The sequence below is a fragment of the Parasteatoda tepidariorum genome, chromosome 9 (assembly GCF_043381705.1).
Source record: "Parasteatoda tepidariorum isolate YZ-2023 chromosome 9, CAS_Ptep_4.0, whole genome shotgun sequence".
Lineage (NCBI taxonomy): Eukaryota > Metazoa > Arthropoda > Arachnida > Araneae > Theridiidae > Parasteatoda > Parasteatoda tepidariorum.
Genome location: NC_092212.1, coordinates 18,889,223 through 18,916,621, shown reverse-complemented (window position 1 = coordinate 18,916,621; position 27,399 = coordinate 18,889,223). Strand labels below are relative to the sequence as shown.

Genomic DNA, 27,399 nt, shown 5'->3' with positions numbered 1-27,399 from the left:
AAGCAAATCTCGTCCTGGTCAAAATATAAATATATTTTTGAGTAAAATTTTTTTCAGTATTTGTTTTACTACCACTTGAAAAATCCGTTCTCCGAAGAAGTGAACGTTGGCAGGTATACAGCTATCTAGACTATTTAATAATTTGTACGCATGAACCCAATTTCTATTTTAAGACTGACCTACAGAAATTTTTTTTATATATATGAGAATACAATCTGTAGTGGTAAACAAGTAAATAAGACATTGCAATCATATTCATAAATTAAACAAATTTTTAGACATATATTTGCTAACTTTCTTATTTTTACTAGATTTTCTATTAAAGGGCTCTGAAAATCCTCTCTCCGTAAAATATTAACTTCTTAATTTGTAGTAAATCTTTCTCACTAGCCAAACAAGTTGACAGTTATATAGTTGTGAAAAGAATCACAAAATTTTTAAAGTAATCAAATTTGTTTTCATATTTTATGAGTCCATCTTTTGAGTACAATATTCCGTCAGAGAGGCCAACTTACTCAGCTTTGTAGGGGGGGGGGATTCTAGTTGTAGCAAATAATATAACTTACTATCTATTCCTAGTTTAGATTTAATTTGATTTAAGCAAACACTACATAAAAAAATACATGCAAATATGTATTTTTCTACATTTTTCTTATTAAAATATTTTCTTAAATTACTAAAATTCTGCAAGGTGTATAGTTTAATTCTCTACCACACCAGAAATGCCAACAGCTGCAGATTGTACGAAATATTTTAAGAAACGGAAAGAACTACAGACTAAACTTTGAGGATTTTAGGTTAATTTTGTTAACTTTTTAAAAGGCTCAAAACTGATTAGATTTAACAAAGATGCGTATAACATTATCCTTTGAATTATTTAGATGTAGTGTCTAGTAAGAACCCTATAAATAGAATTTACTAAACCAAGAATTATACAGTAAATGACTAAAATTACTCACAAATATTTACCTGCTGTCCGGAGTACGCTTGCATCACTGCCACATCATAAAATAATGGAAAACTTACACATCATAAAATATCATAAAATTTGTGGAAAGTGAAGTAATTGGCATCATTGCTCCATTTTTCTGCTTTAGAAATTATTTTTCAAAATACAGATAAAACAAAACTTTTTCTGCAAAACTTATGCTTCTTAAAATGTTTATTGATTAACAATAACATGAGAATAAGTACAGAAACCTGCGCATTCATGTCTGCAGATTAAAATTCAAAACAAAGAAATGTGTAAATAAATGAATCTTAATAATTGTACTCCATGTCTTTTTCATCCTGAAGAAACAGTCCTATCATTTAATTCCTGTATTGGCCTATAATTGTCAACAATGTGACATGCATTATTCTCATCTCCAGTTGCATCACTTTCTTTAACAGAGTACAAATCTTGAAATTTCGATATCTGTAAAAGAACAATTTAAAAAAACTTGTTTAGGCTACTGCTAAACAATAGTAGGTTGTACAAATAATAGATTCTGCATCTAATAAAAAGGCATAACTTGAGCGTAATATTTTTAAATTTTAGTTCGTTAATCTGTCTTAAAAATAATATTTAAAAAAAATCCAGATAGTTTGAGAATTTATGCTAAAAACTAGTTGTCAGCATTCAGCAAGTCGTTAATGGAATAATAAAAAAATTGCTATAATTATGGAAATTCTAACTCATATTTTCCTTTTAAAAGAACAAGGTAAAAAGTATGTTTCATCGTTTTCGTCTCCATGTAAAGCAAATGCGGGTTAGTTCCATCAAAAATTCCTCCGCAAAGGCAAATTTCTCCCTGTACTTGATTTAGGAGCTCCTTTGTCTTCTGAAATGGGCGTAAATTTACAAGGCTACGATGTTGAACATTGCTAGTAGTAAACTCAAAAAGTTAGATCTGTAGTTCAACGACTGTTATTAAATAAAATAAAAAGTTGGTCGGGGGAACTAATGCATGCACAAACTATTGGCACCATCTACATCACCAGTAGGACCTAAAATCGAGTCGACAAATAAATGAAGGATCAGTAGTGATTTCAATTTATCGCATAGGAAAATCAAATATTACTTTTGTGCGATGCATTTAAAATGTTGGATACTTGAAAATTGCGTCTTAACGTTTGCAGAAAGTTTTCTAGGAGACAAAATAATTTTTCAGCAGGCTGCTGCTTTCATATACACTTCAAGAATGACAACTGATTCAGAATTCCTAGAAAACCCATTTATACCTGACCTGCGAGATCACCCAACCTTTCCTCAATAAAGAACCTTTGTCTAATCATTTCAAAAGATGTTTATGGACTTGGAAACAAAATGATAGAATCTCAAACAACAAACTGCAACATTGTAGTTACAAAAATCTATCACAAAAACGAAAAAATTTTGCTTTGTAACATAAAAAATTATACTTTTGAACTAATATTTAAATATAGAATTTACGCTGATAATGTTCAAAACATTTTGAACAATAAAACTACTTTTCGCAATTGTTTACTTTAATTTTATATGCTGCCTTAAAGTTCTAAAACGGCATAAAATATGTTGTTTTTTTTAAATTGTTTCGTTGATAAAATTTTAAATACCAAAATATATGAGGCTATACTGTTAAAAAGTTTATTATATATGAAAGCTTTGAAAACGCCGTTTAATAAAAAGTGCTTTAAAACATGCATTTTTCTGATATTAATGTAAACCTTTAGGAAGTGATGCATGAAAAACATTTCCGGTCATCTTGAGAAAAACTTTTCAGAACCAACCAAAATCTTGTACATTTTAATTTACAACTTCTTAAAATCTTTGTATATAATGGAGCAGTTCGTATCCCTGAATAGTGAAGAAATCGTCGGTTTTTGTATGTTAAAGGTATAATAAAACGTACTTACTTGACCGGTCGAAGCAGTTTGTGGATTTTTAAGAATCAACCATATTATATTTTCAGTACATGGAGGTAATGGTAGAGAACCATTGTACTGAAAGTAAGGAGAACCATTCTCAACTACATCTGAAAGTTTAATACATGTACTATAGTCCTCTTCCAAATCTCCGTCGTAGGTATCGTCTAGATATTTATATTTTTCAATTGGACTCTGAATGGCTTCGATTGTTGGATTTGAGTCTTCAGTATCCTACGTAAAAAGAAGTATATTTTTATGTGACAAAATTACTAATATAATCTCTAATATTTTTTATCTTTATTCCCCTTATTATTATTATTATTATTATTATACATAGTGAAACTTCTCGGAAACGACCACTCTCAGTTTCACAGTAAAATGTCATTAATGGAGGCTGGTCGTTCTTAGGGGTTACTTCCATTGACTTCAAAATGCCATCGAAGGTACACGATTTCATTGACACACGATTTAAATCTTACTTGCTGTTATTTTCTTGGTGCAATGACACTTGTGTTGGTGCCATGAGAATAGAGATATAAACCGAAATGGATCGAGGAATAAAATTTAGCGTCAATAGAAATTTGACAGTTTGTAGCGCGAGTACAACCAGTAGCATAACTGGACGGACAGACTGCGACAAACAAACGACTATAGTATACTTGGATCCAGAAAACTTAATGAAAGTTGATACAGTAGGCCAAAAATTATTTGTCATTTATGAGGGGAAAGAAAGAAGGCCACCACCGGAGCCCGAACCCATTTTTTCCGAGGGTTCCTCTGTTACCTCAGTGTTGACTGTAACAACACTCTCCAATCAGAGAGACCATAAAAAATCCGAATCTAATGATAGGAACACCTTAAGTGAGCCGGTTCACTGGAAAAAAGGAAAAGAAAAAAGTCTGGAAAGACGAGCAAGAATACTGCAGCAGTTTCTGGAGTTCAGCAAAGGATTATAAGGAAGAGCACCGAAGCAACTTTGGAGACGTTTTGAGCTTCTATTTCGCCGACAAAAATACACAACTATGTTCCTGAATAAAGTGTGACGACTACAGAAACCTGAATCAGATGCAGAAACTTCACAGATTTCGAATAAAACTTTAGACATCCCTGCCAAGACGTTCCCACAAAATGGACTCTCAGTCGTTCCTTCTCACATTAAAGCTCTTAAAAACAACCTTAAAAGATCAACCCCCCAAGGCGTATAATCAAAGTGTATGAAGTTGGTTTATTTACACTTGAGTTTGATGGAAATCGACTTTAGAGCAACTAGCTTAGAGAAGTTAGGATTATTTTTTTCTACACTTCAAGCAAATACGTATTTTTGAGGTGTGAAACATTTTTAATAATCTAAATTGAGATTAGATCTGAGTTACATATGAGGCTGATTTTGTGAGGTGTAAATGAGGTTAATTAAGGAGGTTATTTTTGATGCAAAACATAATCTCATTTCCCTCAACAGGTGTGTATTATTACATCTGTCAAACTCAAAAACACCTTATTTCTCGTAAAGGTCTCGTTTACCAGAAGATAATTCCATAAAAAATAATATGTAACGATTAATTATTACTTTATTATTTATTAAGGTACACAAATTTTAGCATCATTTTATGCTTCGAAATTTTAAAGGACAAATTACAAAATGTAAATGAAATCAAGCTAGCAGTTTTATGTTATGTACAAAAGTACCCATTTCAAAATGATAAAAATATTACAAGAGGAAGGGAAATATCAACTAAATTAAGCAGAACTTGTTTAATACTGGTACTGAAATAACAATTAAGTAAGCAGTACCTGCTTAATTTGGCCACACTTCAAAACTTTACCCTTTGAGCACAGGTTTTATGTATATGTTTAATTTGTTTACATGTCAGGGAAGTCATAATCATTGTAAAACAATTTTCTTCAATCAAAATTGCATCAGTATTACGTAAAATTTATTACCATTTAAAAAAATTTGGAGTTATACTTTTCTCCATGCTCTAACAGATTTAAAATGAAGGATTGAAAATTCCACATTGACATTCTCACGTAATGAGTTACATCGTATTTTAATTTAGCTGAAACATTTTTTTAATATTAATTACTACGCCTTAAAAAATTCCGGGTTATATAACACGCATTGTACAAGCAACTCAATTCAAATAAAGAAATTTATTATATTATTTTGATTTTTCTACACATATCTTAATAAAATTTATATACTTACATCAAAAAGGACTGCTATAATAACCTTATCTTCTTTTTCATTCACATGCTCGATCTGCATCTATTTCATACAGGAAAAAATTTTAGGTTTCTTGTATAATTTAAAACTAATAAACTAATTTACTTTAAATGATAAAGTCAATAATAAACAGTAACCTTTGTACTGAAACATAGTTGAAAGTGTTAAATTATACGAATTTACTTTGTAAGAAATTTTAACACGTTCACGCCGGGAAAAGCGAAAATACTGGTACGGGAAAAGAGAAAATACTGGTAGAAGAACTATTTCAATATTAGATAATATTCGGGAGGAGTTGATCTATTCTCAACAATGTAAGGAAATTTATTTATTTCACTGTAAGGAAATTTATCACGGCGAAGAAGCAATTGAATCTAAAAATTGCATCCGTTAAAAACAATTGGTTGTTATGAATTTTTATTATTCCCGGAGAAAAACTATAAAATGAAATGTATTTGTTACCAGTTTTTAATTCGGTGCGCCGCCAAGATGAGAGAATCTAGCGTGACCCACCGGTGGGTCACAATGGCGTGAACGTGTTAAGTAAATTCTTGATATTTCTTAATACTTGCTAAGTTTTGCCTTTTTTTAATATTAAACAGTGTATAATTATTTTCAAAGAAAAGCTGTAATTGCATCAATTTTTCACTCAGTAAAAAATACTTTGGTTTTCTTTGGTTATTTTATACTTATTTTTATTCATACTTTTGAGCATAAGACTAAATAGTTTATAAGTGAAATCGCTTCCAGCTAACAGAGTATTAAGAGAGATTGATGGAATAAAACTCTCGTCAGGAGACATTTAATAATCAAGTAATATTATAACATCTAATGTTTTGCCATAATAATTTAAATATTTAACAGTAAGTATTATTTTGAATAATGCTTTAAAAATTCAAGATATATCATTTAATTAATAAAATAACTCTTAAGACAATAAAATATATCTGAAACAAAAGCTACATACAATAAATTAGAAGCATTTGATTAAAATTTTATGCATGAATATCAGCTTGTATTCGTGAAAATAAATTGATTTTAATAGTTTCTGGAGTGCATTTATGTCCTGAGAAAACATGCATTGACTGCGCAGATTCTAAGATCATATAAATAAGATGGAAGAGGAGATTGATGTTGAACTTTCCTTTTATACATGTCACATCTATTTTTTTAATTGGTTAAAAATCTGTAATTTTTCGGTGGCCAGGAAAAGCGTTGGAACTCAAATTGATGCTCATTGAGCCAATTTTGAAAGCTTCTGGCACGTTGCATCGTTCGTATCCTTCATTTTTGGAGTAAAAATGTAATATTACAGGTTGCAGGATGCACTTAATCGTTCAATATAGTTATATATTGCGTAGTTGTTTATTTACCTTTCCATGCCTGCAAAACATGTTCCACAGTCTGCTGCTCTCACTATAGCAATCAGGGCAATATGGGTTCATAGTTTTATTGGCTCTTGCCAAAATCAACTCCTCCCATCAGTGCAAAACAAGGCATAGAGTGTTGTCCACATAATTTAATTTTCAGTCCTCAGATGTCCAGACACTATTGCAAACGAATTCTAGTATTTAAGACAGATCTTCTAACTAGGTGATATCTCTCCGCTTCAAGTCTTAACGCATTATTCTGGCTGAAATTGGTTGGAGAGAACTTGGTTGAAGTGTTTTGTCAACTGACTTTTCGTCGAACAAATTGTCGATAACTGCAATATTTTTTTTTAAATGTCAGTCCCATTTCTGAGCGATAGACGCGGGAATCTGTTAGTTTCGAAAACGATTTAAAAGCGTTTTATCAAGTATAGAATTTCTGTCGAGACCATTAAAACAAAACTATATATACAAAGTATGAAAAATGAAAATATATAAAAACAAAATATATAAATATAATGTAATATAATAAACAAAATATATAAAACGACCGATGTGGGAACGATGGATCCAGGTTCATTTTTAATTCATTATTCTTCTTATTATAAAGTATTTTTGGATTATTTAAAAATACCTCTAGTGATTAAAATACAAAGCCATGTTGTTGCAATACTTACCCCCTTTAATTATCAAAAGTATCTTATAAATATCGGTTTTAATTGATTTGTATATAAAAAGTAAAGTACATTTCTTTATGAAAGAAGATTACATTTTATCAATTCTTACTTCCATAGCATATTGTTTTCCATCAATTTTATGATCGGAACCAGGAGTAATGGTTGCCTCTTCATCATCATTTATTGATTTATTACCCCATTTGAAAAAGAAAGCAACTAAATTATAAGGAACACCGTCAAGTGTAACTGATCTCTCAACGTCATCATTAGGCGTTACTTTCACTGGAAATACATAAAATATTACAAAATTTAGTAAATGCTATAATAATGTAACAGCAGTTACATTAGTGGTATTTTGACGTCAGTCGAAACAAATAGCACAATGTAGGGTTGTAATTCACAATAAAACGAGGAAAAAAATTACTCCCAAATTAGGTGCTACACTTAGATCAATAATTTGTCCCAAATTAGTTGCTGCTTCTTAAGTTGGGTGGAATCATAACTCTCGATATTGTATAGTAGATCGACACTAGTAAAATTATACTACTAATGGATTTCCCATTTCGTTAGCTAGAATATAATTTTATGCCATTACTGTTGCAAGAGTCCTCCAGAAATGAAGATTGTCTAAAGAGCTTTCGAATCCTGGATTTTTGAACCTAATTTAGTACTGATATTTACAGAGGGGGAAAAGGGAATACTTAGTTAGTTTATGATGTTGATTGATGGTGTATAGCGACCTAAAATCTTTATAAATTGTTCAAACAAAATCATCGGTATCCATAATCAGCACAAAAATATTTAAATGTTGCAACCAATTTGTGACGTAGGGAGTATTTCATAATATGTGGATTAACTTGAATAGTCATAGTTATGAAAAGTTAATTATCATCCCCAGGAGCTCTTTTCTCTTTGAATTTGCGATGCAGATGTTGACACGAGTTTATGAGGTGAGCTGGAATGCATAAGTTTCAACTTTTAAAAAAAGAAGGTGCAAATTTCCCAGTAAAATACTTGAATATAGATTAACAATAATAAATTGATAAGTATTTACTCTACTTGAGAGTTAGAGTAGAAAGCATAATCGGAGTACTAATATCAGTATCAGTATTTACCCTATTTACAATTAACAAAAGAAAGCAAAATTTGGGTAATAATATATCAGTATTTACTCCATTTACAAGTTGCAGTGCAAAGCATAATTGGAGTAATACTGAATCAGTATTTACTCGTAATATTAAATCAATATTTATTCGTAATATTTTTGCAGTATTTACACTATTTACAAGTTAGAGAAGAAAGCATAATTGGAGTAATACTATATATTACAAGTTAGAGTAGAAAGCCTATTTGGAGTAATAATATTTACTTTATTTATTCTTTCATTGATGGATTATGTAAATTGATATTTACTCTGGACAAAAGCACCCAAAAAGAGGCAAAATAACCAATTAAGGAAGCATATTTAGTTGGAAAAGTTGTCCCAAGCCGTAACAAAATAGCAATTTGTAAGCGGCTCAGCACGAATAGTCATAATCTAAATCATTTCTTAATCTTCAAAATTATCATAAACATGGAGTCTATGATTTAAATAAAGTTTTTGTTTTATTTCTAAATGACAAATCATTAGTATTTTCGCTTGTTCGAAATAATGCATAATATTTGTTATATGGTTTTGTTCAAAAACAAGTCATATCCTAATTTTAATTATTTTTTAAATTAAAAAAATTTATTTATATTGTCGCACAATCGCAATAGTTTGTAACCAGCCATATTTTATAGAAAAAGATAAAAAAGAAGCTATATATATATATATATATATATAAGTTCAAAATGAAGAATAAANAGTTCTAAATAATAAAAAAATTTAAAAAATGAAATTTCGAAATGGAAAATCTTTAAAACAATCAAATATTTTAAATATTAAGTGGTTTTTCTGTTAATATCATAAAAGCATAACATTTAATGCACATTTTTCAATCTTGACAGTGACTTCCTTAGACTTCCACTATCGTATGATATATAATGTAAACATAGTTTTTACCAGTATATCCTTTATTCTCGATCATAACTTTTGTTATTGGTTCATCATAATCTTTCAATTGTAGCCCTTCAGAATCTTCTATTGGTTCCACATCATCTGTTTGGATATCAATTGGAGATTGACTGGTACCCTGACAATCATTATATTTTTCTCCCCAGCCGTCAGGACCTATTTAAAGAAAAAAAGGATATATCAGGAAATATTTCGTATTTAATTATCAATTAGACAAATATTATATATATATATATAGCATAATAAATAAAAACAATAAAACGATAAGTTAACAATAAGTTTTATTTATTGCGCACAAAAAATTTTAACAAATCCAGAAAATAAAAGATATAAACTTTTCATCAGCTCACGCGATTATATCCGCAAAAAGAGTGCTTTCTTATATTGCATCAATATAGCGAAATATATCAATACAATAGTGTGAGAAGCACTCAAAAGTACTAGAGAGAGAGAAATAGAGAGAGAGAAAAAATGCATATACCAAAGCAAATATTCTAGGCCTATACTAAAAACCTTATTTTAAGAATTTAAAACATAACATGTTCTATTTTATGACTGACGTTAAATTGTTAATCCGGGTATGTTTTACGATGAATACTGTTTAAAAGCGTGGTCATATAATTTGTAACAAAACTAGAAAACAGGGCAAGTTTCGAATAACTTTTAATTTAATGATCGGATCTTCGCGATCTAGGACTCAATCTTAATGGTTCGATTGTATGACTTCAAAGTTACGAAATCAAACACAAAAACGTTCTCTAAATAAGCATGCCTTTTTTCCCCCGACGAAATCGCATTTCTGCAGGGGGTAAACACTATCTGGGAAATATGGTCCAAATAGTTTAGTTAGGAGAGCGATCCAAATATTTAGACTTCTTAATGTTAATTTTACTTTTTTTTTTGTCTTTCGCTATATCTCGAGAACTCTGTAAACGAATGGGAAAAGTTTTTCACGCAATTATAAAAGTCGTTTATCCAAAAATAATTCCACGCAAAAAATAATTTTTATTAAATATATATTATTTTCTTTAATTTTACTCAATAATAGTCCGAAGAAATTTAATTTTAGGTTGTACCATTTATTGCATCATTTCAAAGAAAGTAATTTTACATAGAAAAACACAGAATTTGAGCTAAGTCGGTCGAATAGTTTCTGAGAAAACGAATTTAGGTATCTTGCTTCGTTAAAATTCAATTTCTGAAGAACTATTCGACGGATTTCGCTCAAATTTTGTACTTTGTCATATAAAATTACATTCTTTAAAATGATGTAAAAAATTGTATGCCTTACAATGCATACTTTATTCGAGAATTATTAAATGAATTAGATAATAAATATTTACTAAATGATAGCGAAATACGTAAAAAGTTACTTAAGTAGTAAAATAAACAGTAAAACAAATGAAATAGTAAACCTTGTACAGTAATGATTACGCCCCCTTATTAAGAGTGTCCCTACAATATAATTGCTAAAAAATTGCTATTAACATTGATATGCAGTGGTGGAAAAATGAATTCAAATGGAAAATACTTAACTAAAAATAACTTAAATTTCATTATCACTAGAAAATACTTTTTTTACAAAGTGGAGCAAGTTGGCATATCTGCAAAGGTGTTTTTAATCAGTTAGTCAGGTCTGCCAACTGTCAACGCTTTTTGTAAAAATTTATTCTCGTGGTAACTAACTAATCAATTTTTTTTTTCAGAGTATCTATCCATGTATAGATATCTGCTCTTTCATCTAAATTGAATAATATGTGGTGGAAGGGAAGGGAGGTGCTGCGTTAACATTAAGTTAAATCTCAGAATGAGCAATAATTGATAAAATCAAGTCTGAGTCATACATAAAAATAAATCGCAAGTTGATACATAATAAAGGGAACAAATTGAAGATAAAGATAAGGAAAGAATATTTACACTATTTACAAATTTACAAAAGGGGGAAGACTCCCTGTGCACTATTCTCGTGGTAGCTAAGTTAATTTTCTTATATATTATTCATTTAAATTTATTCGGCGCACCAATACATGTAAATGATTTAAAAGTGTATTAGGAACACCAGTTTGTTCCAGAGAGAGACTTTTAAAATGGTTGCAAAATTACCAAAAAATCGGAAAACTTTAGTTTATAAAAGGTATCCCATTCTATAAAATGCAGGATTGTTTAAGTTTTCGTTAAAATATATTCTAGCAGCGATGCCAACTGCTCCGGACAAGCCAAAATAATTAAATAAACGGTAAATAACTACAAAGAAATTTTTGCAAAAATTTGACTGCTTTTGCTTGCTTTTTGAAGGGCATAGCATGACATAAATACTCGTGAATCATATAAGTCTACGAATTGTATAGAAATAGTGGTGGATAACAATCTACTAAATTGAATTTATTAAACCAAGAATCACAATTGGCAAACTACCACTTTATAATATATATTTACTGTCCGGAGCAAGTTGCATACTTTCCAACTTTTAATCCCTTCCAGTATAATTTTTCCCAGTGGTAGCAAAATAGAATTAAATTTTCAATTGTAAGCAAACAAATATGTTGTATTTGAAAAATGTTTAGCTGACAACTATGTTAGCAATGCATATTAATATATATGCCAAACTTTTTAAAGAATACTGGTGATCGAAATCATTTTAAATTTAGGTTTATAAAATAAAAAAATAGTATATATTTACTACCACTTTAAATATAAAAATGACATTTTACGCCAAATGCGTAAAAGTTGGCAGGTATGAAGTTGGCATCTCTGTTCTAGCTATAGCTTAGGTAAATGCATTCTGAAGTAAGTTATTGTGTTAATGTATTATTTCGTATGCATTTCAATTTATTTTTCGCACCACTACAGATAAACGATTTAAAAGTTCATAAGGAACACCAGTTGAGGCTTTAAAAATGGCAAAATTTCCAAAAATTCTGAAAGCTTTTTGCTTTTAACTGTCTATCATTCGGTAAAATATTTTACAAAAAAAATAGTAGTTCGAAGCCTGCTTAGATTATAAAAGATATTTTAAAAGTTGCCAACTACTATGCTTTTTGCACATATTTTTTTAATAGGATGGTATAAAGTTTTCTGAATATTGGGTATTTCTACCAACATTTTAAAAATCTCACCAAGCAAGGGAGAGCTAGAACAACGTGTCGTTTCTTACATACTAGGAAATCGTTTTGTGGTGGTAAAAATAACTTTAAATCAAATTTGCAAAACAAACAATGACACATTAAAATATAAACTTAGCTACCACTAAAAGAAATTGCTCTGAAAAGCCTTGAAAGTTAACTGCCTTGTATATTTCTATCTGTGATTGTTATTCAATTTCACTGTCGACTATAGAAAGAAATATAGAAAGTTTTTTTTTTTTTTAATGAACGTTTGCAACTTTTTCTAGCATATTTCTTTCTGTTTAATAACTAAAGTGAATGCAAAGAATGATTTCATTTTAAATATGAATAATTTACAGCATATGTCATCGGTATAGTTATGATTTAATAATTAAATAAATTGAATAAAAAAAAGAAGAATTGAGTTTTTACCACTTCTTACATTTCTAGTCGGCTGTGGAATCCCTGTACTAAAAAAAATCTTCCTCGAAAAGATTGTTGTTACTTATGCATAGCGGCCAACTCTTCCGGTTTTCCCGGAAGATTTTATTTTCATATTTAAAGTGCTAGCGAAATTCATGTTATTTCACTAATCTTTTTGAATTATAATAATAATTTTATATCAGTTTGACCACCACTACATATTAATAATTACAACAAATATGCAAAAGCATATTAGTCCTTACGATACCGAATTTCAACCCGATTCAAACATAAATATATTTTTGAGGAAGATAGTTTTTCGGTAGTTGTTCCATTCTCGAAAAGAGTGAATGTTGGCTGGTATGCTTATGCCAGTTGCCAATATCAGCAAGCCTGTTTGAAAGCAGGCAAATTCTTAAGGTAGAGGGTGCCTTTATTGATTTTTTTTCAGTGGCGCCATCTATGGCCAAGAATATGTCTTCTGCCACACACACATCGCAATCCGTTTTACACAACGAAACTAATCACTCTCAATTCATTAATCCTCAGATCTTAATTTTGAACTGAACACAATTTCCAATTCAATACGCCCAGAGATATTGAATTGTTTTGGGAACTTGGAGGATTTGGTGATCCCGACAGATTTAATGTGCACCAGTCACCGTTTATTGCACTCAGATTCTTCAGCCGGCGGGATTCCAACTCATATCTTGAACCAGAACCCGACGTTCTACCGACCCGGAAGGATTAAAGTTTCCATAAAGGATGTAATATTTAGGATTCAGAGCTTTAAATGAGTCTATGTGCAGATTTGTTATTCACCGATAATGAAAAGAATGGTATCAAAATTATTCCATTCTTAGCTTGTTTTCAGAAAGAGTGAAAGTGTCTAGCATCATTTATTTACAGTACTAACATATATACAAGACTGATTCATACTGAGAAAAAAAAAGCTGGCAAGACACAAAGGATAAAAGTATGAAGTATAGATTTGCTTTTCCAGTCTACTTACCAGAAATACTAGATAGTAATAAGTATTTTAATACTATTTCAATTTTAAATCTCTGGATATTTCAATTCTCTGGAAGACAAATTACGGAGGAAATAGTTTAGACAGAAAGACAAATTACGAATACCAATTTTTTTTCCTGGTAAGTTATAGTCACATATGAGGTAAAAAGTTACTTAAACGTTAATGCCCAGTTATCAGAAGTGATCTAAATCTGAAAACATCTATAAAAATACGACATTTTTGAAACTCCAGAACCATTCGAGCTATTTCGACCAAATTTTGTATTTTGTCATGCACAATTACGTTATTGAAAATGGGGTAAAAAAATTTTTTACATTACAACACAATTTGTTTTCGACAAATAAAAATAAATATTTACTAAAAGTTATTTTTTTTGCTTAGAATAAACTTAGAATGAATGATTCTGCACCGATGGTGTTCCCACCTTTCGTGGTGGTGTGGTTTGTGTGTGATGTCGATCCCGAGAGCTATGCCGGCGGTAGCTTAGCTACTGGTAGGGTCACCCAAGCCGGACAGGTCGGAGGGGAGACACCAGACCAAGAGGAACACCCTGGTTCTCCAGGTAGGGGGTTGCGCATGGGGCTAACAACCCCATCCTGTAAAAAACAAATTGTTACGAAGTCTAAAGAAGAGAATTCACGGCTGATCTTACGGAGACGACTTGGAATACGCCTTTTGGAAATGAAATTTGGGACATGGAACGTTTTATCTTCATATCGAACTAAAGCATTACGAATGCTTTTGCAACAATTGGATGAATGCAAGATTGATCTAACTGCAATTCAAGAGATTAGATGGACTGGAAATGGAGTGATTAATAAGAGAAACCACACGGTCTTTTTTAGCTATCACCCTGATCATCACAAGGAAGGAACACGGTTCATTGTTAGTAAACGTATTAAGCATCTGGTTATGAACTTCATTGCTGTTTCTCCTAGACTCTGTGCGATTAGGATCAGAGGACAGTTTTTCCACTATAGTATAATTTGTGCTCATGCACCCACTGAAGACAAGTCAGATGATGAAAAAGAAACCTTTTATGAGGAACTAGACAAGATTTTTAATGACTGTCCACGGCATGATAGAAAACTAATTATTGGAGATCTTAATGCTAAGGTGGGAAAGGAATCTGAATTTCATTCAGTTATAGGTCGACACAGTCTGCATGATATTACGAATGATAATGGCTTAAAGTTAATTGATTTTGCCGCCTCCCATAATTTGATCATTGGGAGTACTTGCTTTCCCCATAAAAAGATTCACAAAGCTACTTGGAGAGCACCAGATGGATCATTTGCTAATCAGATAGATCATGTACTTATTGAAGCTAGACATTATTCTAATTTATTAGATGTTCGGACTTACAGAGGTGCCAATGTTGATTCAGATCATTTTTTGGTAATTGCAAAAGTGCGAGAAAGAATATCCGTGGTTAAAAATAAAAAAGGTACAGTTCTGAAGGAGTTCAACTGTGATAAACTTAAAGTAAATGATATAAAAACGAAATATATCAATGATGTTGAAGCTGCTCTCACTAACATGCACTGGGAGAATGATTCTGTTGAGTCAAAATGGCTACAGTTGAAGGAAAAAATTTGTAATGCTGCTGACAACATTATTGGTAAGAAGGAAAAGAATTCAAATAAAGATTGGTTTGATGATGAGTGTGCTGCAGCATCCAATACTAAAAACATTGCTTATAAGAAAATGATTCAAAAGAATACAAGATTTAATGCTGATGAATATAGACGATTAAGGAGAGAGGAAAAGCGAATCCATAAGAGCAAGAAAAAAGCTTTTGAAGAGGAAAACCTAAGAGGTATTGAGTCCCTGAAGACAATAAATGAAAGCCGAGCTTTCTACAGACGAATTAATAGAAGTCGAATGGACTTTAAACAAACATCTAACCTCTGCAAAAGTAAAGATGGTTTGATTCTGACAGACAAACAGTCTGTACTCAGCAGATGGAGTGAACATTTCCAAGAAATGTTCAGTAAACATGATCAATCCTATTGCTCTGGGAGCGTTTTTGAAAATCAGAATAATGAAGATATACCTCCACCTGAACTGGGCGAGATTGATATTGCTATTAAAAAGTTAAAAAACAACAAAGCAACTGGGCACGACAGGATAGCAGCTGAGCTGTTAAAATGTCATGGTCCAGTATTTCTAAAACTAATTTATAATCTTATTACTGATATTTGGAATGCTGAAATTTTACCTTCTGACTGGAACACTGCCATTATTTGCCCAATATATAAAAAAGGTGATACCATGGTTTGTTCTAACTACAGAGGTATAAGTTTGCTTTCTACTACCTACAAAATCTTGTCAAACATTTTATTTGAGAGACTTATACAATATATAGACCCTCAAATTGGAAACTACCAATGTGGTTTTCGCAAGGGAAAATCTACTAAAGATCAAATATTTGCACTTAGACAAATTTTAGAGAAGACCAGGGAATTTGGTATTACCACACATCATCTCTTTATTGATTTCAAAGAAGCCTTTGACAGTATTAATAGAAATCGCTTGTATGAAGCCCTGGTTGAGTTTCAAGTACCACCAAAACTAATTAGACTTGTAGAAGCAAGCATGTCAAACACCGTATGCAGAGTCAAACTTTTGGGATCTTTATCTGAAGAAATTAAAGTAAATAATGGAGTCAGACAGGGAGACTCCTTATCCTGTCTTCTTTTTAATGTTGCTCTAGAGCAGAAGTTCCCAAACTTTTTTTTTTTCGTGGACCACTTTCAAAGTTTTACTATTTTCGGTAGACCGCCTGCTACATTTCTACTGTATTCCCAAAACTCCTAAAAAATATCACCCTAAATTGGGGATGTTAAGAAGAGAAAAAAAGTAGCAAATTTTCTTGTGTCCTATTTATTAAAATAATACTTGTGGTTATACAAAATTATATACATTTATTATTACAAACAATTAACAATTGACAAAAAAATTAACAGTGAACTTGAAATGCAAATCAACAATTAAAAATAGGCATACTTTTAATGAGACGGAAGTACTTGATGAATTGACAACGAATTATCAATATTTGGCTTCAGTTTTGTAAGAAGTAATCTCAAATCTCCCCGTTCTGTGATGTTCAATCTGCTTCTTTTTTTGTTGACAGGTCGGTAACGGCACTAAAACTTCTTTCGACAAGATATGACGAGGGAAACGCTATCAAACATTTTCTCGCAATTTCCCACAGTCCAGGATATTTTTCGAGGATTTCTGCATGCAGCCAAAATGTTTGATAGCCTTTTTTAAATTTCACCTTCAGTTCCTCGTTGGTGATGAGCTCAAGTAGCTCCTCTTGTAATACTACATTCACCTCTTCCGTTTCATCAAACGGGGTTATGATCCATGGTGGTATTTCCATCGTCAGAATATCTTCAAATCTATTATTGAAGTCATCAAGCAGGGTATTTAAATGCGAGCGGGCGCACGGACGGCACTTTGCAAGTCTCGACATGTGGTGTACACTTGTACTATTATCCATTGTTCTATTCAATTCTGTGTTTGAACTGAGTCTTGAATATTTTTGAGTACCTACCTAGTGAATGATGTTACCTGCCTACGTTGATAGGTAAATCCAAGCTAAAATTTTTGTTCCTTATTATGAAAACCAGAAAATTTTTCGTGGACCCCCACTTACAACTTGTGCACCCCTGTTTTCTTTTCACGTCTACGTGGACCCCCGTGTGGTCTCCTATGGACCGCTGGGGGTCTACCTGGACCACTTTGGGATCCTATGCTCTAGAGAAAGTTATAAGAGATACTGAAATCAATATCAGAGGCAACATATTTTCAAAATCTATTCAAATATTGGCGTATGCGGATGATTTAGACATCATTGCAAGAACTGTTCCTGCATTAAAAGAAGCTTTCCTTTCTTTGGAGCTTGCTGCTAGGGATATGGGACTAATCATTAATACCGATAAGACCAAATACATGCCTGTACTTGCTAAATTAAATTCTAGTGAATCCTATCTGGAGATTGGTTCCCACCGGTTTCAGGTTGTTCAGAATTTTACTCACCTTGGTTCAATAGTTACTGCCGACAATAACATGGACAATGAGATTCGGAGTCGTCCAATTTGTTCAAATAAAGCTTTTTATGGTTTAAAACGTTTTTTTAAATACTCTCTTTTATTAAAAAATTTAAAACTTTTACTCTATAAAACATTAATTAGGCCAATACTTACCTATGGCTCTGAGACCTGGAACCTAACTCAAGCTGGTGAAAATAAAATTGCCATTTTTGAGAGAAAAGTTTTGAGGGCCATCCTTGGTGGGATAAAAATAAATAATTCCTGGAGAAGACGATATAATACTGAACTGTATAAAACCTACAGAGAGCCAGATATTGTGAAATTCATAAAAAATAAATCGAATGAACTGGACAGCTCACATTTTCAGAAGGAATGATGACTCAAATTTAAAGAAAATCCTATTACACAAACCCCTAACGAGCAGGAAAAGAGGTAGACCCAGACGGAGATGGCTGTATTTAGTTGAGACTGATTTCCTTACTCTAAAGGAGAAAAACTGGCGAACAAGTGTCAAAAGTAGAGAGAAGTGGATTCGAATTCAAAGGAAAGCACTGGCCCACCCTGGGCTGTCTAACCAGATATGATGATGAACGAATATTATGATCGTGTGCAAAAATGGTTCGCTTAAATAGTTCACGAGTTATGGCGAAGTACGCAAAAAGTAAATTTAACATTAAGGGGTCGCAAGTTAGTCACAAAAGGATATTTCAATTTTGAATTTCATATATATTAATAATGAATTAAATATTTAATGATGTTTATTCATTGAATATTTTAATGAATGAACTTGTTTATTTATTTAATTTTCTTTATGTTATTTAAGTTCTTATTACTTTTTAACATAATGCATGACAAAAGGTTATTTATCTAAATTTTAATTGAAAAACTGAATTTTAGAAATTGCAATTTCTCTAAAAGCTTACCGTTAGAAAGATTGTTGTCAAAATACCAATCTTTATCCTCGTTAGCTTTGCATTGTTGCTCATCGCATCTTGAAATTCCTGCAAAAGAAAAATATTTCCAATGCAATAAAGTTATTGTAATACATATATTGTAAATAAGTGAACTTTAAAATAAAAAATTTATTGATAGAGGCATGCTGTACGGGTGCTCAACAGACTCTGAAGTTGCGCTCCCCGCAAAAGCCTCTTTACACCTTTTTTTGTTCTTGAAATAGAAACATGTTGAAAAATCGCTCATCAACATCATTACATTTTGATGAGCACAATCTTTTGTAAATCTATGTTATTTCTCGATCACTTTTTCAACGGTTATGGCTATGAAATTCCGCATGGTTTTTAAAAGAACCAGGGGTTTTCAATGCGATGTTACGATAAGCGAATTCGGAATTTGAGTAATCACTTTTTACCTTGCTTTATTTTTGCCAATTTTACCATAAATCCAAGTAACGTTTCGATCGTTTTTTTTTTGTCATCTATTAAGATCAATTACGATGTCATTTTTAAAATCCCGTATTTTTGCCGGAATATCATTATGACACTCGAGTTTCGAGTCGCACATTTAATTAATGACTTTTTGACGCACTTTGTTTTTGCCGCTTTCATTGCAAATCCAAGTTATTTCTTTAAAAAAATTTCGGCAGTTTTTGTAATGCATTTTCACGTGGTTTTAAAAGTTCTAATTTTTATTACGACATGATATATTTAAATCACGCATTTAAAGAATTACATATTAATAACTACGTGTTAAAGAATTACTTATTGACGTGCTTTATTCGTGCTGATTCGTGCAATATTTTTAGAAATTATTGCTATGCTTTTCCACGTGTTTTGATGTTACTTTAGCTACGATGTTATTACGACACGCGAATTTCTAATCATGCATTCAAATAATTACTTTTTAACACAGCTTACTTGTGCACATTTCATCTTAAATATAATATATATATTTTTTCGTCTTTTATTCGGCAGTTAGTGCCATATATTTGTACGTGATATGTAGAATCTAACATTATAGCAACATGAACATTTCGAAAACTGGTGGAAAACGCGAATTTTCAAACCTCTCGCTGTTCGTAATTTATTCTGCTTTAAATTTTTGTAGCCAAGATGATTTTTGGGGAAAAACGAAAAAAAAAACGTTTACTATTTAAAATTCATAAAACCTCGAATAATTGCAAAAAAAAATCTGAAATATAATAACAAATAAATATTGAGGCTTATTTTGTAATGTAATAGTTTTGTTTTAATTTTTCGGTTTTTGCTCAAATCTCATGAATATTCTTTAATCAAAATATTTAATTCAAATTTATATTATTCACTAAAATAATATATTTTTATATTAGATTGATCAATTATTAATGAAAGAGGAAAATTTTTAAAAATAGTATCGGTTTTTTTCTAGCTATTGAATTACGGTTGAATTCTAACAATTAGAAGTATCTAATTTTTTGAAAATATGTTACTAAGTTTACTGATTAAAAAAAATCAGTGCTTAGAACATTAATGTTTATATAAAAATTATCATATTTTCAATCACCATGACTAAATATGCGTGAGGTCCTACGTTAGTCAACATGTTGAGCAAATGGCCCTTCATTCAAAACGGTTGTACACTACTACACGTCATGAGATATCTAAGTAGAATAAATATAAAAATACCGCTACACAATACTTTTACCCTTTGAAATACCACTGCCAGCATTTGCACTTTTTGAAGAATGTTTGTCCTACTGATAGTAATTATTTTACTGTATACAATCATATTGTAAATATGTAGGCTTCGAAAAAGGGTAAATACGCATATCATGTGATGTAGATGGAAGATAAATATGAAATACTGCAGCATAACTGCCTCAATTTTCATTTCTTGAGGAATGTATTTCCTAATCATAGTAATCATCTTACAACACATTGTAAACATATTGTAAATGTGCAGGTTCGAAAATACAATAAAAAGGTAAATGCTCACAGCATGTTATGTAGAGGGAAGATAAATATGAAATATCTCTGCATCACTATATTTCATTTCTTGAAAAATGTTTTTCCTAATAGTAGTAATAATTTAACGTAAACAAGCGCAATATAAATGTGTAGCCTCGAAAATATGAAAAAAAAAAAAAATAAATGCATAAAACATGCGATGCAGATGGAAGATAAATATGAATTACCACTAAATACCACTGCCAAAATTTGCATTTTTTACAGAATGTTTTTCCCAATGGTAGTAAAATAATCACCTGCTATATATTTTTGCACATATACCATCGTTACCAGTTTACAACAAAATTCAGACTCATTTTTGTAGTTTTGTCACATGTAGTTTTTGCGACGTTGATGCTTAGGCCAGAAAAGGTTACTATGTCGACCTTTAACCCCTTGGGGACGGGTGATTCAGAAAAGCATTCGTACAAAATCAGAATCAAGTTGCAATTAAATAAAAAACGGTAACTTAAATGTAGTCGTTACTAATTTGACAGACTTACTTTGCTTTTATTTTAATTATTGTTAGTTTAATCACATATATAATCAATGTTAGTTCAAAGTATAACTAAATAGTTTTATTTTGAACAAAGTAATGGTGAATTAAATAAATCAAAAAATTATAACTCCGCCTACAAATAAACTGCTGAAGAAATACTTTGATTACCAGTTTTATCTTCTTACCCTGATTGATACGGTTTTTTGCTGTCACGTATTTGTGACAGTCGGCGCGAAAGGGTTAATGACGTCAACCAGTCGCTATCATCAGACCTAGAGCCCCTGAATAAGACAGGCCGACTTATCATTTATTGTTGGAGCAAAGAGCTATCATAAGCACAGCGAATAAATATTTTCAAGTGGTAGTTTATTAATTGTAATTCTTGGTTTCATAAGTTCGATTTAGTAGATTTTAATCCACCACTAATTCTAAACAATGCGTAGGCTTATATAATTCACCTCTTTATAGAACTTATTACTTATCATGATTTGAACTGCATATGCAGATATCCGAGCCGTTACTGCCTCGTACTCCTCCAAATTTCCCGTCCTCATTACCTATGTCATTAGTCTCAGTCGCCCTAGGGCATATCACAGATAAGAGGTCTAGTGCCCGCTTGCGCGGGCAGGTACCTTGCCAAAATACATGATCTAGCTAGCTAGAACTTATTACATGCTTTACATTCTTAAAAGCAAGCAAATTTTGTCAACTATTTGCAAAATTTACTATGTAGTTATTTACCGTTTTTTAAATTATTTTGGCGTGTCCGCTGCAGTTGGCATCTCTGTAATAACATAACGAATACTAAAATAACATTAACTTGAGAACTTGTTTGCTCCAATATTGCTTGATAGGTCATCTCTGGTAGTATAGGAGCCTTAATCAGACCTAGAGCCCCTGAATTAGACAGGCCGACTTATCATTTATTGTTGGAGCAAAGAGCTAACATAAGCACAGCTAATAAATATTTTCAAGTGGTAGTTTATTAATTGTAATTCTTGGTTTCATAAGTTCGATTTAGTAGATTTTAATCCACCACTATTTCTGAACAATGCGTAGGCTTATATAATTCACCACTTTAATGTAATTATTTCATGCTTTACATTTTTAAAAGCAAGCAAATATTGTAAATTATTTGCAAAATTTACTGTGTAGTTATTTACCGTTTTTTAAATTATTTTGGCGTGTCCGCCGCAGTTGGCATCTCTGTAATAACATAACGAATACTAAAATAACGTTAACTTGCGAATTTGTTTGCTCCAATATTGCTTGATAGGTCAGTTTTGATAGTATAGGAGCCTTAATCAGACCGCAATGAGACATTTAATTATCGCAGTGACGTCAGCTTGTAGCGAAACTATGACACATTTGTGTCTCAACTGAGTCACAGTGTGAATAGGTTGAGTCGCGAATATGTCACATCTGTGTCACACGGTGACATCACTGCGACATATAAATATATAAATGGGGAGGCAGTATTTTGAACAATTATTTAATATTCGGCTACTCAATAAGGATCCATTTTCAACCTCAATTTAGTTGATGTATTCATACAGATCTTATTAAAAAAAGAACGCAGATAATAATATAAACAAATTTCACTAGTTTTTTCCTCTTTTTTTACTATTTTAAACTTAACAAAAATATTCAATCTTCAAGCATGAAATTTTTTTCAGAAAAAAGTTTATATGATTTCTTAGTTTTCATTTTCACCAACTTATGAGATTTATTTGTTATCTGGTGGATTGTTATCTGTTATATAACTTACTTCAGTTTTTAATGATGCTTTTAGAAAAATATCTTTATTATTTTATTTGTAATTTAAAAAATGTTGACGTAATTTTTGTTAACGAATATAATTGTTATTTTAATTTTATTATTAAACTCGAAGTACATAAGCAGCTTTATATGTTATTACGTCTTTGGCCAATTAAGTAATGCTTATTCAGCCATTTTTAAATTGTATTAGGGAACAACTGCATCTCCTGGAAAATATTTCCCGATCTCTATTAGCGTCAAAGAGATTCATTTTTAATTAAATCAGAATTAATGTTCATCTGAAAAGCCTTCTCTTTCCCTTATTTGCTTTGTTTCGCCTTTTTTCAAATTTTAAATAGCACTATTTCTTTTTTTCATGTATATTTCCTCCCCTTAATTAAAATAAAAATCTTATTAAATTTACATTCATTTATAAAATTGATAATATATTATTAATTCGACTTCGAATCTTCAAACAATAGTTCCATTGTTTGGCATCTCACTCTGCTAGACCTGGAATGTGCTCTGTGAAACTCACAGTGCTCCGTTTTTATTTATTTATTTATTTATTTTGGTAACTCCGGACAGGCCATTAACTGCTGCTCATTTGGACACGTGCTCTGCACTGAAAGACTTTGACTGTATTGTTAAGAAGTACTGGAGAGCTACAAACATAATCATCTAATAGTCAATGACTGGCATTTGCTTAATAATAAACAATGATAATATATTATTAAATTAAAAATAAATTTGTTTAATATTTAAAATGAAATTTTATTATGAATTTAAAAATTCATTGCATTTTCTTACTGTGTTATACACACGAATAGCTTAATAGTTCTGTTATTTAAAAAACATGAATAGAAATGACTGTGAATGTAAACAATGTTAGTAATCTTCGACTGAACTATTCGGCCTTTCTTTATTATTAGATCACACCAAATATTCGGCTTTTGTGTTTAATACGAAAGATTCGTTTTTGCAAATTCTTAAATTTTAATTTCCAAAGAATTTTGCGCTAACTTGAACGTACATAAAGAACTAATACTTAGAGTTTAAACACTAGAAATAAGTGTTTTATTTATTTTAATTGCGGTAACACATATCTATTACTGAAGTATAGTAAGTAGCTTACTGGAGAACCAATAAACATATGAATCAGTAAAGAAATAAAAAATAAAAATAAAAATCTTTTCCAAGTTAAAGTTAGATATTTAACTAAAACGATTAATCTGTTTCGATGATTCGATTACTTCTCACTTACTAAGCATCATCGCAATTTTATTTCCTGCATAAATACTTTTCTAAAAAACTGGTTACATACGCGAAAGTTTTAAAAATTTTATGCAGTAATTCAGGAAATATAATGCCACGAAAAAGCAGCTCTTTTGGAATGAACCTTTCAATCGATGCACAGTGGACCAGCATCCAAGCTTTCGCGGCCAAAATTAGTATTTCGATAAAATTTGTTTCAAAATTTGGGGGGTTTCATTTAGGGGTTTTTATGTGCAGGTCAATTGAACTCATAGTTGAAATTTTGAAATACACTAAAAATACCCCCAAAAAACAAAATGGCTGCTGAAATATGGCGAGCAAAAATAACATAGCACATTTAAATAATGAAATATAGCAGTGAAACTATAATAATTTTCGTAATGTTATATTAAAAATGAAAAGCAAATTATATTTCCGAAGTAATATTACAAAATAACGCGAAAGCATGAAAAAAAAAACATAATTTTTGTTTTTCGGTATATTTAGTCCACCTTTGCAATACGGGCAAAATGGGGCAGGTTTTTTCAAAAGAAGAAACATCGAGAAGATAACAAAAAAAAAAGTTTAGCTAATTACCTCGTGGAACTATTTGAAACTAAGTTTTGAAAGTCATTCAAGCATTGTAAAATGTCAAATAATAAGATATAAACTATAAGTTTGTCAAGAGTATTAACTGATCCAACAAATTGAAAAATCGTACTATAATTTAACACTAATTACTCTGATAATAATGCAGCAGTAAGGTGAAATTCCGATATATATTTCTGAAATACAAATTTAAAAGTTACATTAAAAAAAAATTTAACATATTTTTCATTGCATTGTACTCTCGTCGGTCCAAAAAGTAAATTATAATGTTTGAAATGATTATGAATTCTTAATTTGGGCTATATTAAAACTGCCTACACATATTTTAGTTGAAAATTTAATTTTTGACTTTTGGCAGAAGATCATGGTCTTCTTGCTCACAGTGCGATGGGATAAAATCAGTGGTGGCTCAGGATATAGGAACATTCACCTCCCAATGACGAGAGCACAAGTTAGAATCCAAGCATTGGCTGGTTGATACGAATTCTCGACGCATCTCTATGTATCGACCATAAGGCTGACGGAAAATATATTCAGTGGTAAAGAGATCATAGGTTAGAATCTCGTGCCGTCCGGGTAACCGCGAGAGGTTGTGGTTTTTCACTCCTTGTAACGCAATTGCGGGTTAGTTTCATCAGAGTTTGTTCCAGTGCTTGATCCGGGAGTTCCTTTGTCTTCTGGGTTGGCTTCAATATTACAAGGATAACGGAACTTTATACAGGGTTCCCGCTGACTTTAAAAATTTTAAAAAGGGGTAATGAAAATCAAAATTTTTATTTCTGACTAACCACCACTAATAATAATAATTTTCCAAAGAAAGTATAAATACATAAAAATTCAGGTTTCAACTTTCAAACCCACTTATTATTAAGTGGTATTTTAAAATAAGAAACATCTTCTGGCATTAACACGTTGAACGCCATGGGGGTCACCGGTGACCGGCACTGAGTTTCATCATTACCCAAAAAAGGGACTTGGAATTAAATTTACTGCATCGACTTTAAATGTGTTATTTTCATTGCCCACCACATTTTACAACCGATGTCATCGTGGTACTTAACTGACGGTATTGCTAATCCATGTAGGTGGATCAATGTCACCTCATCAACATAAAAGTGACGGGTAGAACAGAGAGAACGAGTCCCATCCATGCCCAAAGCGGATTTCGAACCCGGCACCTTTTAGACATGAGGTCACTTCCCTGATCCCTATGATGCTCTAGATTGTTGAAAGGCTAAACATTTAAACAAACGAAAATAATATTGAAAGGAAAATATTTTACAAATGACTTTCATGTAAAAATTCTATTCCTCCATAAAGATAATGGTCGTTTTCTCTAATAATAAAGTTAAACATAAATTTAGCACAATTCATTCTATTAAGATGTATTCGTTTACAGATTATACGTGTTTAGTGTAGTTCGTCCTATTATGATGCCATCCGTATAAGTTTAAGAAATGCAATGAACAAACTAGATAAGGCTATACTATAAAATATAAATTTAGTACACAATTTATATTACTATAATGTATGTAATCACAAACCATAGGAATTTAAGAATTGCACTTCACTAAACCAGAAAAAATATTTCTATATAAAATACAAATCTAGTCTTCTTCATTCTATTATGATGCCATTCATATCTTTAGGAAATGCATAGAGCAAACTAGATAAAGCTATACTATAAAATATAAATTTGGTACATAATTTATGTTATTATAATGTATGTAATCACCAACCATATAAATTTAAGAATTGTACTTAACCAGAAAATGCTGTTCTATATTGAATAGAAATCTAGTCATGTTCTTATTACGATGAAATTCATATTAGTTAAAGAAATGCACTGAACAAACTAGATAAATCTATAGTATAAAATATAAATTTGGTACATAATTTACATTATTATAATGTATGTAATCACCAACTATAGGAATTTAGGAATTGCACTTCACTAAAGCAGAAAAAAAATTTCTATATTGAATAGAAATCTAGTCTTGTTCTTCTTATTATGATGCCATTCACATCAGTTAAGGAAATGCATAGAACAAACTAGATGAAAGCTATACTATAAAATATAAATTTGGTACATAATTTATATTATTATAATGTATATAATCACCAACCATTTAAGTTTAAAAATTGCACTTAACCTGAAAATAGTGTTTTATATTAAATAGAAATCTAATCTTGTTCATTCTATTATGATGCACACAGTTCAAATATATGACTTTAATAACTTTACTTAACAAGCAAAACAGAACTACGCTACATTGATTATGAATCTGTAATAGTTTATCGTATTATGAGGCATTTGTTTACCAATAATACAATCATAATAGATTCGCTTAACAAAATAAATGCTTACCAAGAATTACAAACAAAATAGCGGTAATTGCCAAAACGTGTGACATTATGGTACTACTTTTAACACACGCCGTTACATAATCAGAATTTTAGAAGCGAGTTTAGAGCTTTTATATTTTTGCACTCCATATTA

General features: G+C 31.0%; 1 protein-coding gene across 1 annotated transcript; it reads right to left on the bottom strand.

Moving 5' to 3' along the window:
* Positions 1–1,144: 1,144 nt before the first annotated feature.
* Positions 1,145–27,399, bottom strand: LOC107444477 (carbonic anhydrase 2). The gene is made up of 7 exons (XM_043055721.2): positions 27,268–27,399; positions 18,761–18,838; positions 9,205–9,372; positions 7,270–7,442; positions 5,096–5,155; positions 2,878–3,120; positions 1,145–1,417 (listed from the first exon to the last, which is right to left on the bottom strand). The coding sequence occupies exons 1-7, from the start codon at positions 27,311–27,313 to the stop codon at positions 1,286–1,288; spliced, it is 900 nt and encodes a 299-aa protein (XP_042911655.1). The 5' UTR covers positions 27,314–27,399; the 3' UTR covers positions 1,145–1,285.